General features: G+C 44.8%; 1 protein-coding gene across 1 annotated transcript in view; it reads left to right on the forward strand.

Moving 5' to 3' along the window:
* Nucleotides 1-1425: 1425 nt before the first annotated feature.
* The window catches only part of LOC146170972 (uncharacterized), a 34719-nt gene continuing 20266 nt past the window's right edge, over nucleotides 1426-15878 (forward strand). Inside the window, exons 1-11 of the mRNA XM_084586618.1 lie at nucleotides 1426-1437; nucleotides 7588-7608; nucleotides 8057-8107; nucleotides 8631-8658; nucleotides 8737-8869; nucleotides 8966-9056; nucleotides 9148-9293; nucleotides 9545-9615; nucleotides 10885-10958; nucleotides 11059-11159; nucleotides 14937-15054. Of these exons, the coding sequence (XP_084442744.1) occupies nucleotides 1426-1437; nucleotides 7588-7608; nucleotides 8057-8107; nucleotides 8631-8658; nucleotides 8737-8869; nucleotides 8966-9056; nucleotides 9148-9293; nucleotides 9545-9615; nucleotides 10885-10958; nucleotides 11059-11159; nucleotides 14937-15054 (846 nt within the window). The remainder of the gene's footprint in view (nucleotides 1438-7587; nucleotides 7609-8056; nucleotides 8108-8630; nucleotides 8659-8736; nucleotides 8870-8965; nucleotides 9057-9147; nucleotides 9294-9544; nucleotides 9616-10884; nucleotides 10959-11058; nucleotides 11160-14936; nucleotides 15055-15878) is intronic.

Genomic DNA, 15878 nt, shown 5'->3' on the forward strand with positions numbered 1-15878 from the left:
CCGAAAGGAGGGAGGCGAAATGTCAATACATCCAGCGCATGCTGCAGGGCCGCCTGATGGACAGACGTATCTGGGTGACAGCACCATAAGGTTATATCATCGGCATACGCAAGCACGCGTATAGAAGGGATGGCCTCTAGGGCTCGAACAAGTGGAATGAAGGCCACATTAAATAATGTAGGGGCGAGAACGGAGCCCTGGGGCACTCCTCTGTTTGAGGGGAAGTGACCAAAGGGCTTTCCATGGACACGCACACTGAATGTTTTATTTGTTAGAAAGGCGTGAATGGCGAGGAGAAACCTGTGAGGAAGACCAAGAGTTTGTAGGGAGGCAAGAATGGCTGAGTGAAGGATGTTATCATATGCCTTTGTTATATCTGTAGCGATCACAGTTCTAACAAGATGACTGTGCGGAGAGTGGTGAAGCATGTCAGCAGCCAAAGTAGCAAGACCGTCCTCCGTTCCTATTTGCGGGCGGAAGCCAATTTGGGATCCTGGATAACAATCATAGGATTCCAACCACCACGATAAGCGAGTGGCGAGAATGTTTTCGTAAAACTTGCAGATTGTTGGCGTCAGCGAAATTGGACGAAGGGCCGATCGAGAGATACTGGAGGATGACCTGGTATGGAGTTGTTCCAAGCGCAATGAAACGAGATCGTGGACGCCATTACGCAGTCTCCTCGTCTTCTCACGCCTTCGCCCGGAGACTGTCGCGTGATTACGCCGCGTCAATAATTGAGGCTAACGCATGCTTGCGCTGCCATGCAAAAACTCGTTAAAGAAGCTGCAAGGAAGGCGATGGCAGAAAGACGACAAATGCTTTACTTAGAGTTCGCGGGCATGTATGTACGACTCACCGCAGTCAGTAGGACTGCACCGAGGGCTGCGCCCTTGAATTTAAGGCTATAATCCACGAACTGAATCCGCATATCACCGAGTTTGCATTTGCCGGGATGATGGCCCGCATATGCAGCAGACCGACGCATGAAAGACAGCCTAGGGTGCCTAGGGCTCGCAAAGCGCAAATGCTCGTTGTCTGAAAAGCGCGCCAGCCTTCCTTCTTTGGGCCATACTTTGGGTACAGTGCTGTACTGGCTGTACCACTGTACTTTGGGCGGCGGAGCATCTGGCTCTCTGCAAGTTCAGGTGTTTTGCCTCTGCTTGGAGCGCCATACATGGCCATACTGATGTATAAATAAACAGTTTTTCTTGTTATACCAGCTACGTCTACCATATGGTGCCAGCGGCGGGATAACCAACGCAGCATAACACCCAGAAGGACAGCGAGCCCAACGTAAGCGGCCGCAGCGTCATGCCAGACACTCGCGGCGCGAACGGCTCGCACTCCGAGAATGACGTTCAACCCGCTCGCCGTGGAACTACCGACAAAGCTCGATTTCAGCAAGCCCGAAAATTGGACACGATGGCACCGCAGGTGGGAACGCTACCGACTCATCTCCGGTCTGACAGGACAGGACAGGACAAGACGACGCAAATCAACACATTGCTCTACGCCATAGGCGAAAAAGGGGAGGACGTGCTCTGCTTTTGAAAAGCATTTCCTACCTGAAAATGTATGTCGAGGTGGCTATAGTGAGATTTCGCTCGTTGATGGTCTGCTATTCAAAGGCGACAGAATAATCATCCCGCCAGACATCAGAGTAGAGGTTCTGGAAAAACTCCATGTAGGCCACTTTGGCACAACGAGGTGCCGAGCGAGGGCAAGAGAATGCATATGAAGGCCAGGCATAGGCAAGCACATTGAAGACTACGTGGAAAAGTGTCCAACTTGCAGAGAGCACAGAAAGCCAGAAACAGAACCCCTGCTTCTAACACCATTGCCAGCACACCCTTGGGACACAGTCGGCATGGATCTCTTCACGCTGGAGGGGAAAGAGTATGTTGTAGTAGTAGACTACTACTCCCGATTTTTCGAGCTAGAACAGCTGCCGAGGACAGCTACAAAAAACATAGTCCTAGTCTTGGAGCCAATGTTTGCACGGTACGGTGTTCCACGGACAATACGCACAGACAACGGGCCGCAGTTCCCATAGAGTTCAAAGAACTAGTGCATTACTGGGGAGCCTCACACACAACCTCAAGCTCTTACTACCCGCAGAGAAACGGTATGGCTGAGAGGGCTGTGCAGACAGCAAAGCAGCTTTTGAGGAAGTCTTCCAATGCATACACGAAGTGCTGCTTGCCTACAGGGCCACACCCAGCGTGGAAGGGTTTTCACCAGGAGAACTTTTAATGGGTCGTCGTCTAAACACCACAGTACCAACCACCTCGAAGCTGCTAGCCCCGAAGTGGGACGACAGCGAATTCAGACAAAATAATGAAGCCTACAGAGCTTGTGCAAAACGATCGTATGACACCCGGCACAAGGTACGGAGCCGAGAGCGCTTACCACCAGGCACAGCGGAGCTCATCCTCGCTGGAGCTGCATCACATGGCGTGGTAGCACAGCCAACATCAGAACCAAGGTACGTTGTACAAACCGACAGAGGAGAAGCAAGACACCTGCAACCGTTGCAGGACACGAGCTCCACAAGAAGTGGACGTGTTTGTAAGCGTCCAGAACACCTGGAGCGTCCTCACTTAGCGGATGTACTCTTTATTTTGCCTGCATCAAGTTTGGTGAGACGTTCAGCGAGACGAGGAGGGCCAGTCGCAGGGGGGGAGATCGCTGCAGTCTCGTCATCGAAAGGTCGCGTGCGCCATGCCTGAGCGGCTCGGTAAACAGTGATTGCGATTACCACAGATCTAGCAGAATAAAAAGAATGAAAAACGAGCAACTATGAAAGTGAGCAAATGGGCTTCTACGAGGAAGCAACGAAGCTATCCGGAAATGGGACAGCTAGATTTCGGACAGGTCGACGTAATTCAATCATAGAGGAGTAATGAGGGCGCTGTTTCAGACTGGCGCGCATGAAAAAAAAAAGAGAAAAAGGAAAAAGCTGAGCGCGCGCTGCCGCGGAAAGCTGTACGAATTAAAATCACGCTACGCAGAGAAAAAGTAAACGTATATAAGAGGCCATGAAGTCCCCGGGAGCACTCTGAACTTGCCAGGACGAGCGCATGAAAGTCGATGAGGCATGCAATTGTATGGCTGGAAACTCTCATAAACTTTCTGATGAAGCGAATCTGGATTTGTTATTGACTATTAAGAGTAATTAGGTAAAATCTTTCCGTTTGCTACTTCGTGCTAGATTCATTCAGTTGCACATGCGATGTGCACGAGCGGGTCGTACATTTATACGAAAGGAACTTCGTGGTGATCGACTTTTAATGCGCATGTTGAAGAACTTTTCTAGGACATTGCATCTATTTCTTTGAACATTTTTCTCAATGTCGCGTGCCAACGCGCTGTTTAGATTTGTGCTTGCTTCCCTAAAAAAACAATGGTATGTTGATATTACACCTAGTTAAGGAGCGCTCGGTTCCATATTAATGCCAAGGTTCATGCGGAAGCATTGCGTGATGGTCTACATAGGGAAATAGCAAGCAATTTGGCCAGATGGTTAAACGTCAGTACGAAGACGTGAGAAATGTTCGAAACAAACCATAGGGAACATGACGGCACGTGCCAATCTGAGTCGATATTATTATGCAGGCAACACCTCACACCTGAACCACACTGCCAGCAGCCTCACCTGGATTTAAGCTATATCACTGCCAGGTATGAAAATAATTATGGTTAGCTGCCTCACGCCAAAAAGCTTCATAGGGAACGTGCATTTGGGACAGAACATATTTTTGTAGATACAGTGTTTTGCACTTAAGACACTGGTCTTTACTGGCACTGTTTCTCCCAAAATCATTCCTCGGCATAGAGTAGCATGGCAGTACTTTTTATCAACAAGCCACGAAGGAAGGACCACGTAGGCCTTTTTTTATCCAAACTGCACAATAAAAACGTAAATTTGACCTCGTCCGAATTCGACCAATTAGTAGCCTAATTTGAGTATGGCCAGTTCAATGGTGACCTCCAAATTTAGGTGGCCTGTACCCAAACCTTTGTCTCTCTGGAATGAAAATGGACATGATGCCCGTTAACTCGCCAAATGTTTAAGGAGGCGGCCCACCTAAAATGGAAGTCACCAGAGAGTTGGCCATACTCAAATTAAGTTATAAACACTAATTTCGGTCAGATTCGGACCAGGTCAAATTTTTGGGATTCAGAGGGCCGAATTTCAGGGGTGGCCCTCTTAAATTTGGAGGTCACAACTGAATTTCTCATACTCAAAAAGGTCGTGCACCAACTTTGGTCAAATTCGGACGAGGTCAAACTAAGGGTGCCCAGAGGACTAAATTTTAGGAATGACCCAGCTAGGTTTGGAGGTCACCACTGAATTTGTCATGCGCAATTTAGGCTGGACACCAAATTTGGTCAATCCCGGTGGAGTGGAGCAGTGGTTACGGCGCTCGACTACTGTTCCCAAGGTTGAGGGATCGAATCCCGGCCTCGGCGGCCGCATTTCGGTGGAGGCGAAATGCAAGGCGCCCATGTGCGTTGCGATGTGAGTGCAGGTTGAAGAACCCGAGGTGGTTAAAATTTCCGGAGTCCTCCACTACGGCATCTCTCATAGCCGGAGTCGCTTTGGAAGTTAAACCCCACAAATCAAACCAATTTTGGTCAAATTCGGACGAGGTTAAACTTCGGGGGTCGAGAGGGCTAACATTTTGGAATGGCCCACCTAAGTTTGGAGGTAACCACTGAATTCGCCATACGCAAATTAGGTTGGACACCAATTTTGGTCAAATTTGATCAAACATTCAATAAATGTTTTAACCACCACCACCACTACCCTGATGTCCCCAGGCCAGCACAACCCAAACTGCAGTAAATGCGGTGAAAGAGCGACATACGATCACATTCTCGAACTGCTCAAATGATCCACCTGCGGTGGATTAATACAGCCCCCTTCTCCTGAGCAGTGGGATGCCGTGCTGGTCAGCTCGGACCCGAAGATTCAACTACGGGCCGTCGAGCGGGCTAATGAGGTCGCCGCCAGCCATGGACTAGCGGCCATCTAATACGCCTCTCCTTAGACCTGCTTGAGCGACGAAATAAATGTTTTGCATCCGCTCCAATCTCTATTTTCTCTTCTGTCCGCATGAGGCAGCAGAGTTGACTCAGCTACAGAGCCAGTAGCAGGCCCGTGCATTTTCTTTTCCTTCTTCGTCTTCAGAGATCTGCCCCATACCACAAGGGCAGTGAGAGGGCCTTGCTAGGCTGCGTCCCACATGAACCTCGTAAATGCTTTTCAAGGCAGGCCTTTAATGGCTCATGCTGCCGTGGACAAAGTGTGTCCCGCTACTGCGGCGTTCTGATTGGCTGAGATGCGTCCCTATAATCACACTTGAACGCGCGGTAGGGAACGCCGCGACAGGAGCGATATTGTACCGACCAAACACACACTTCTCGGAGAAAGTGTGATAGATACTGTGCCTTTCCTTTCCTGTAAACCAGTTATAATTATATATATGTAGCACTGCAACGAATGCCGACAAGAGGCTAACGATGGGAGGCAAATTATAGGTTAGGAAGGGTAGGCTTCCGCAAGAGACATCTAAGAGACCCTCTAATTTTTTTTTTTTTTCTGCTTCTACAAATATCACGCTGTCGTCGACTCTTTCCTCATAAAAAAACAATTTGACCCCGACAACACGTACGCGTTCTGAAAGGATTGTGTGTGGAACCACGTGTCGCGCAGTGGTTAGCTCGAGGCGCGTGCTGAAAGACGAGAAAGATTATTGTCGATGTGGCCTCTGTTCTCTGGAACCACTCGCCCGGATACGTCTCGCCAGAGGTGCGGCTCGTATACTGAAAGCTACCTACCAGCGTGAGTACCCGCTGTGTGTGCAAGCAGTCTACCCTTGACTCAAACTGTAATCCTGTATGCAGATCGGAAGGGCCTCTAGTTGCTGGATATCTTTTTGGCTATGCGTTCGCGACCACACAGTGCTGATTGCCGTGGTGCCGTCTTCCGAGTACATACTAGACAAATTTTGGGATCGTGACCCTGAAAAAGCGAATTTCCCTGCCTGATAAATTTATTTTAGTGAAGCGCTAAGGCGAAGGAGCACTTTGTTAAGAAAGAAAGAAGGGAGATAAATTTATAAGCAAACGAAAAGTACTGCGACTCAGAAAACCTCAGATGCTCGCTCTCCGCTACGGAGTTCAATGGTTCAAACACACCGCCAATTTGAAATTTGACAGAGATGTATAAGAATGCAGTAACTTAAGAGCCTCGATACGTTTTATTTTACACTGTGGAATTATTTCTGTAATGATCGATTGTGTACATACTTTTAATTTAAAGAAGTACACCCCAACAGCGAGAGACAAAAGAACGAAACCGAAAACGTGTCCAGAATAACACGTATGAAAGGTGTTCTCAGAAGCGGGATTGTCAGCGACAAGAGTAATTGGCATTTGTCTGTTTTTATTAGCTGCTGCATGTGCACTTTCGTTTTAGCTACAGTAGCGTTCGACAGCGTGTGGAGTGCGGAAGCATGTTTATTAGATTTGATAGGCGCGTTTTGTGCCGTTGACAGCAAATTTCAGTACATTGTAAACCGTTCTCTGTTATTTTTGCTAGTGTGAAGGCAGAAAAAAGTAATTTTATTTATGTATATTTCTTTCTTGCACGTTTTTAACACTTTTACGGGTCACTTCAGCAGGTATTATTGAGTTACGCAGTTGAGCATTTTAGCGAGAGCCTCGTCTGTAGTGAGCTGGAAAGGCGTTTTCCCGCGTTTAAAGCTGACGTTTCCAATCCCACTCATTGTGCGTGTTGTGTTGACAGTGGTGAGAACGTCTTGTAACTGAACAGAATATACAAAAAAATTGTGGCCTGTTCTCCCCGTGAGTGATCCCAATCTTCCAGGACCAGAAAAAATTAAATCAAGACTTCGCGGTAGTTGTTTTCAGTGTATTTTTCACATGGTTTGCTACGATGACGTGTTTATAATGACAGCGCTTGTCCTGTCCGTTCTTCTCCTCCGTGCACGTCTTTTGCGCTGTTTTTCTATCATGTCACCATACCAACTCGCCCAGATGTCTCTTCTTTTACAGTTTATAATGATTAGGGTTCAATTACGTAAATACGTTGTCAATAGCACTGTTACTTTGATTGACGGTGCCACACTTGCGCAAAGCCGTATCCCGCGTCCACGGCATGCAGCATAAGCATTAGATAATAGTCGTGGAATAGTTGGCTCTATTATCGTATGCCATCTTCTGAGCCATAAATTCTGGTGTGCATGCATTTTAAAGAGCATGATTTAACATAGGTGATCGTCGCAGTATGATGTGATGGCCCCTTTGGTCAAGATGAATTATTGCGTTGAAAGCAGGCGGTTAGTTTTTAAACTGAGAACATTCCAAAGATGCACCATTTCTAGCCAGTATTTATACTTTTTTTTTTTTTTTTTGAGCTTAGCGTGGGTACTGCTTATCAATTGCGAATGGCTGTTACAAAAGGCGCGTGGTTTGTCGAATGGTGATGCATCGTATGCCCACTGTAAACCTATTCCGTTCTGAGCTTGCATTTTTGAGTTCGAACACTGTGCAAAGAGAGCAGTCTTTCCACCGCAGGTAAGCTTGCTAATACATTCCACTTGCTTTGACAAGTGGCTGATTTCTTGTGCATAACCAAATGTGCTCCCTCAGCTTCCCTATGTAATGTCCATAAAACACATAAATGAAAGCACTCGCTCAGTGCCTGATTATGCACATTCTTTATCAATATTGCCGAAAACCATTCCCACTGCAACTGGAACCTTTGCAGTGACGGAAAGATTTTCTATTTTGATTCTTGAATATGCATCATAAATTACTGCATATGTTGCACTGCTTAGCCTTATTTCTACTCACCAGCAGCTTTGTGCATGTGTCCGTGTGCTCTTGTCTGTGAAAAATGCTTATTTGGCTGTGGAAAGTGCATTCTCATAAGCCAGCTTGAGTAGTTGAGGCCTTGTGCAATGAAGCATTCTTTGTGCCTAACATCTGTTTGCATTTCTTTTTTCTTGCTCCAATACTGAAGACAACATCCCAGGCATGTGGTGCGGGGACTGGAGCCAGCTTCCGCAGGAAAGTATGCGCTTCCTTGGCTCCAACACCCAGAGTTCTTCTGCCCTTGAGGTGCACAGGCGTAACCTTCTTATTTTTTAAAATTATTTTTAGTCAAAACACTGTGGAACTTGTACTTCACTGGTCGGCTACACTTGAATAAACTTCCTGGCTAACTGTTATGTAGTGACTTAGGATGATTCACATTAAAAGCAAGGTACTCTGTGGCCAGTCACATTTTACCGGTTTTGATGCCAGTTTGTTTGCAAATTGCTGTGAAATATTGTTTACATGCCAGGCCTTTGCTTTGTAAGTGCACTAAGTTCAGTTTATTATCAGGGAGGAAGCAATTGTATGTACTTTGAGCATTTTGGGCTGGTGCTGTGTTGAATATGCCTCTTAAATGTCAGACAGAATCACCGGTCATGGCAACATGTCTTGCTAGCTTTCGGTGCTATGAGAGAGTGGATTTCTTTTATGTGCTGTGCCTCATTGCACTGTTTCTTAACCATCTGAAATCAATGTTTTCTTCTTGTGTGTGCTTACAGGAGGCTAAATCATTGCTATACACTTTAGGTAAGTTACAGTTGCACTAGGTCGATTCCTTCTTTCTGTAAAGGGCCATGTTTTGGAGAGGCTCTTGTCTTTACACAGGGAATCCAGAAGACTGGAACGATCATCTCGTCAGAGTTGCTTGTCTCGGTCCTTACCTTTTCGGTGTATCGTTCTTCAGCAAAGATTGTGAAATATGGGCAAGAAGTTCTGGCATTTACTATCATCCATCCAAGTTAGTGTTGCCACTATTTTTGCAGTACCTTGTTGTTGCTTTTATTATTATTTTTTTTTGTCACAGGATTCACACTTTTTTTTTTTTTTTTTCCAGGCTTGCCGACGATACCGTCAATGCCGAATTTCGGGAAGCGATTCTTGTTCTTGACACACTAGCGTATCATGTTTCATTTGTACTGGTGGTTGTAAGTAGCCTTCGTTTTATGAATGCGGCTTGACACAAATTCTCATTTTGTGCTTGCCTCTAAAGCCTCTGCTTTGCTATGATTTCACCAGTGCAAGGCACAGGAGAATGGCTCACCGTATCCTTCTATTCGCATGGCTGACAAGTACAAAGTGTTTCTCGACGAATTTGACAAAGAAACGTATTACGAAAATGTGAGGTCACTCGTTGAGACATCAGACTTTTTTAGACTATTCCGGTGAGTCTGAACCTGCACATTGTTTGGGTTGAATGAAGCTTCTGCTTAAGAATGCCAAATAATTTCTTGTATCCCATTCTGCTCTGATGAATTTTGATCCTCTTGTGGTGTACGACAGATAATGAAAGCAGACTTCTGTCTTGTTCACGGTTTACAATGCCTTTTTATTATTATTTTTTTTTAATCTTCATTTGTTTTTATTATGTGAATAGCAACACTATGTTTCCCTGCCTTTCTTTTCTGCATTTTAGGAAAAAGCTGACCATTTCATTCCTGAGAGAAGAACAAATAATTGGCTGTTTCATGATTGCTCTGAAAGTGTGTAAGTAATTGCAGAGTTGAATCTCAAGGTTGGTTAAGTTATCCATGGTGTTTATTAGGAAAGAAGGTTTTTAAGATACTGGTAGCCGCTGGAGACACATCTAGCTCAAGGCCTCTTTGCACATTTGCAGTGTCTCAGCACTGAGGGAAAGTGATGGCCCTGTAGTGACCTCTGACTGATGCAGGCATATACGTTGGTAGCCCTAGTCATTCTCCTTGCGGTTGCCACAATTGATAATTTTTCTTTCGCACCATACACAAGGAAAACGAGGAGCTAGGGCAAATAGAGTAGGCTAATGCATTCCATAATGGACACCTTAGAAGTCCGGGCAAGTGCCCCAAACTATGCATGAGCCCTTCCTGTAACTTCACTGCTAATTTCGCATTTCCGTGCTGCTGCAGCAAAGTGCCCTCCCTGCTCCCCACCTTTATCATGCGCCGTGCCCTAGCAACATTCACCAGCCCCATACAGAATCCAATCCAGTCCTACTTTGTAGCTTGTGTGAAATGTGTGTGTGAAAATACTGCAAGTTCTGAAAGACATACCGAACATAATGTGATGCATAGCTGCACACAGACTTGTTTTACTTCAGTAAATGGCATATTTGGAATTAGCTGTTCTCTGAATGTTTCATAATTGTTACTTCATTAATGAACTTGCTTGCTTAAAAATGTTTTGTCTTGCCATCATCAGCCTGACTGTATGCCCACTGCAGGGCCTCTCCCATTTTCTTCCAGTTTACTCGGTCCTGTGCCAGCTGCATCCACTTGACCCCTGTGAACGTCTTAATCTCATCCACCCACCTAATTTTCTGCTGCCCCCTGCTAAGCTTACCTTCCCTTGAAATCCTTGCCTTCCCACTTATTGGCAAAACCCAAACGTTCAGGACTCCTTTTAGAAACTGGCCTTGTAGTGGAAGTGGCGGACATTTGCGGTTGCCTCTGTCCTATTCATAAGCTCAATGATTTTCATACCACAAAACAAACAGCGTTGATGCTGACGCATGCGAACAGCTTTGTCGCCATGTTAAAATCACAATGATGAAGGGCACGACAAAATTCGTGCACTTTCGATTTCGTACCCAATTCTAATGCGCATGCTACTTGATGGTTTATTTTTCGGAGAAAAGGTGCACATTAGAATCGGGTAAGTACGGTAATCGAGGGCGCTCTAGTACTCCATCCCTCACAGCCTAATATGTGTGTTGCTTTTGGACGTTGGAAACCACAATTCGCAATTTATTTAAGACTACCTACTTCTCTCCAACAGCGATCGCCCATTGCCACGGTGCCCTCGACACGATACTGGCATACATAAAGCGAGACTGCGAAAAAAATGGAGAGGTAATACACAATTATTGCAATGTATTCAAATTCTCTAGTTGCCTTAAAGGCGACTTGTGAAGGATTCACACTATGAATACCTCATTTACTGTTGTTGTAGGGAAGCCGAGGAGATGAGCTTAAAAAGTTTGGAAATCAAAAGTATAAGGAAAAATCGTTCGAAGCGGCATGTGAGTACTACACCAAGGCAATCGCAGAAATGTAAGTGTTTAAACTTATTAAGCTCTTCGTGGTGTATTTTGTTATTGATGGAAAGTGTAGGCCTGCAGATGAATTTGTCGAGCTTTATTTTATTTTTTTTTGTTTCCTCTTCCTGAGTGCAAGATGGCGTGCTAGAACCTTTCTCTATAGTAGTTTTCTGTGTTGTAAATGTTAGTTTGACTTAAAATAGCAAATCTAGGCTTAATTGCACCTATTATTTAGCCTTCAGGTGTAGTTGGAGGAGAAAATTTGGAATTACATTCTTCAGTTAACAGTACAGGTGTAGTAGATTTACAGCATTGCTACGCCATAAGATGGTTTCCTTAAAGCACACTGATGAAGGCCTTCATGGCACATTTCTGGAACTGCTATTCAAGGGCAGTTCCTGAAAAAAGTGTATGCTATTGCAGGCAGTAAGGACAAAAAACGTATAAGGCTGGTAAATTTTTGCATGCACTGTACAAGGATTGCAGATATGCCTACATTTTTCACGGTGATAGGTTAAAAATAAAGCTTAGCAGTATGGTCCTGTTTAACAGAAACATAACACTGTAACTCCCATTCACTAGTTTGAGTAGCAGCTTGCAAATCTAAAGAAAATGGGCCAAGTTCAGGAGCTGCGTTTTCAGATAATTGATTTTGTCGTTAATTTTGCTTCTATGTCATGCATGTGTGATATTTTTAACGGGGGTTGGCTAGCACGCTTGGTTTGCTCAATTACACATGGCAGTGGCAAATTAAGCATCATAAGTGGCTTATGAACACATCTCTATTCATTTCAAACTGTCTGTGGCATCTCTGAGTGCTGTTCTTGCAGTCTGGTCTGGGACTGCTTAAGACACGTGGCTCACGAGAAGGTGCCACGTTTACCATATTGAAAATTCAAGGTTGATGAGCATTGCTTTTATTTTTTGATCAATCTTGGCAGACTAGACAACTGAGTCATCTTAAATGTACGGTTATAGGTGGCTTGTTTGTCCACAGGTTTCTGCACCTCATCTGTGTTACTACTGCAGCCATTGCATGCTCACTGGAGCAGATTTTCTTGCATATGGATATGCTGTGTTTTGTGTATCAGTACCTTTAACTTGGGCCATAGATTGTAGTGGAGTGCTAGGGGATCAGTCTTCTTGGTGCCTGCATTGTTCTGGTATAAAGCTCAGTTAGTTGGTGAATTCAGCTAAGTATAAAGACTTGGGCTAGCTCTTTTTTGGAAAATAACACAAAAAAGGAGCTTCCTGAGAAGGGCAAAGAATTTAAAGGTGAAAAGAATTGGGCTTGCTCGTTTTGGAAAATAACACAGAAATGGATGCTTTATTAGGCGTATGAAAAATTTAAAGGTGTCTTGAAATGTTTAAAAGGCCCACGCCAAGCACTCTTTGTGCTGTCTGCACGGCGGCTTACGCATTACTTTTATTCACTGCTTTCGCAGGATACCACCACTATGATTTCTTGGTATTACTAAGATACAGTGGAGACCACTTACAACGTAACAGATTATAGTGAGGAGCCTGTTATCTTGCAGTTTTTGCTGGCCAGTGGTCTGCCCCCTATGGGACTTGATGTAAAGTCATACTGGTTTATATGGTCATGTGAAGCGAAATGTCTGTAATGCGCAGTTTTCAAGTCTGCTTGGCGACAGCGCGGAACAGCGAGTGCACTTCCCTGCACAGCAGAGTACATCGCACCATGTGTTTAGGGCGCAACACAAGTGTACGCTCCAGGCGTGCTTTCTGCTCGTTTCTTCAGTCTCCACGCATTGCTCCCATCTTGCACAAGATTACGCAGCAGCCACTTTTTTCCTTCTTTTGCTTTTCTCCTTTCCATGCATCTGGGTTGCATCACGTTTTCTTGCCATGGCATCTTAAATGCTTTCTTTCACTCACATATCGCTCTTTTCGTAAAAGAGTGAGGGGTTCTTGCTCATTGTGATAGTGTCTTCGTTCAAGTTTGGTCGCATGACAGCAGCACTGCATTTCTCTCACGGCGGCTAACTGAAACGCCAGCGTGCCGCTTGAACAGACACTCTGCTGGCTTTTTGGGACGTGCGCTGAACGATTTGTGAGAGGAGATATTTCGTGGTGACAAAGCGCTCCCACCCTAGCAAAACGGAGCTACACAATGTTGTGGGCTGCCTCAACAGTGCACTAAATACTGTCAGCTTCACCGCGAGACTTGTTTACCAACCAAAAGGTCTCGTTCCAAGACACCTCGCATTCTCTGTGGGAAAGAAGAAGAGTCAAGTGAAATTCTGCATACCGCGTGTAGCGTAATTGTGGAGGTTAGCGCGACTACCTTAACGAGCATCATAAGTGTATGCGCAGTTCCGCGGCAGCGGTCACTCTAATTTTCGCGGTGGGCATCTGCACGGTATGCTAATCTAAGCGTGCAGCGGACTTAGTAGCCTGTTTTTCATTCACTTATAAATAAGATGTTTGTGAAAGGGAATTTAGCTGAAAATGAATGGTTTACACTATATTACCAATGCTGGCACGGGCAGAGGCAATATCTATAACTTTTGGGTAGCCTCATCATAATATATGTATTACCAATGCTCGCACTTAAATATCAGTCTGTCATATTAAAAAATCTGTGCATTATGTCGCTTTATGATGAGGCTGGCATGATTTTGCATCTTCCTGAACTACATGTGCGTGTGTGGCTTTTGCCTGCTTTGCTGAGCTCCAGGCCTGTGTCATGAGTTGTGACCACTAGATGGAGGCAGCCCTACCAAAATTTAGCAGATGCTTGTCACTAAACCTACAGCAAGTTGCACCAACATGGGGCAGCAAATTCACAGGGATCGCCGGATCAAGAACTGAGTACTTGTGCTGAAATAGGGTATCACATGAAAAGACTGCAAACGAGTTTTACGGTGTGATGTGTGATTCATGGCTATTATGAAGATGCTTTTTTTTTTGTTGTTCACAAACAAATTCAGGGACAATGAGGGGCTTCATTACGAGGTACATAAGAAAGGAGCCAACAACCACTAATACATCTGGTGCTCTACTACTGAGCTGCGGCGACAGCTTTTGAATCTTACTTTCTTTGGTGTTTATGTTGCTTGTAATCTATTCTTGAGAGTGTTTACCACTGCCACCCCCCTGCATAGTGACGTTCCTGTGAGTTCCACATAGAAGGTGATCTAAGGGGAAGGGCGGCAGGCTGTAACAACCCTCTTACACCATGGAGGAAGGCGACGCTGGCGAATACTCTCAAGAATAAGTTACGTGCTGCATGAATACCTTACAAAATGAAAGACTAACAGACGTCGCCGTAGCTCAGTGGTAGGACACCAGACGCGAAATTCAGAGGTGATAGCTTTGGATCTGACCGGAGAGGTGTTTTTTTTTTCTTTTTAATCATTTTCATAATTACACATTACTTCACACATTTGGCAATGTACATACACGCTTTCCTTTGCATCAGTGGCTGTTGACTCCCTTAACGTTCCTTTATTTCAGTTACTGTTGGCTTTTTTCGCATCTGGCCTGAGATTAGACTGTCACGACATAGTGGTGACAGTCACACATAAGCCCATTGTGCTTTTGGCAGTATGGGCTGGGCAACCCTATATTTATTCCTTAAGTGTACATGCTTCACATTGCACATGCACATGCAACTTCAGTCACGCATAGTCATGACACCCTTGCTGGGTGGCAGTTTAATCGCAGTTTCATGTGTCATCTTGTTGAGGTGCTGTGATGTTTTTGCCTTTTATCTGTTGTAGCCTGTTTTGGTGACTTGCAGCTTATTCTTTCTTTCTGCCGGCAGGCGTTACAACCATTTGTTGTACAGCAACCGGGCACTGAGCGCTTTTCAACTGCAGAAGTATCGAGAGGTGGAACTGGATGCACGCCGAGTTATCATCCTTAACCCTAACTTTAAAAAGGTGGACATTTCTTTATTTTATTATCTCACACACATTGTAGTGAAAAGGTAATATTTGTGAAGGGGCTGGGAGGGACGCTCACTCTCCAAGTAATATTTAACTTGACGAAAATAGCCTGAACCCCGTTTTGTTGATGAAAAAAGTGTAAGAAATGCCTGGTTCAAATGGAAAGTGTTAAGAAGGTCTGATTTCTGCTTTAATGCTAAGCTTACTTTGTGTTATCTCACTCAGCTGGGAGCGATGTGTGACTGTGTGGATATGTGCTGCATGAAGGTGTGCTTCTCTTCTTATTGGAAAAAAAGTAAACATGTAAATAATGAATGATCAGTTTGGAGCGAGCACGAAGTGAATAGCTGTTTAGTTCAGATAGTATTGAAGCAAAGCAGATATTTTTAAATCAATGCTTATAAGTAGTTCATCACTGGAAACGAAGTAGCAAAAGACAGAGGCAGTTTTGCCAAAAGATGTTTGCATAATTCCTTGAGGCACAGTTCTACCTTATTGTACCATATGACTATATCATAGTCATATAGCTCTGCATTCTTGTCTTCATCACCTTCGTCTCTTGCGCCTTCTGTGAGGCCAATGTAGTGCGGTTTCTGCCATAGCGTGCACTTTCGCATCTTGGCTTTGTGCCTCATCGGTTGTCGAAGGCTTAGTTTTAAAACATGGCTGCCATGCCGTGTGCATATGTGATGTGTGCTGATATCTTGAGTGGTGCAATTTTACGGCGGTGTCTGAGCAAACGTATGATGATCGGCTTTTATATTTATTTTGCTCAATTCTAGAACATTGAAATACTTTAAAAATCTTTGAGGTTTCCA

This window comes from Amblyomma maculatum, unplaced genomic scaffold (assembly GCF_055883805.1).
Source record: "Amblyomma maculatum isolate TAMU_Amacu unplaced genomic scaffold, ASM5588380v1 scaffold_24, whole genome shotgun sequence".
Lineage (NCBI taxonomy): Eukaryota > Metazoa > Arthropoda > Arachnida > Ixodida > Ixodidae > Amblyomma > Amblyomma maculatum.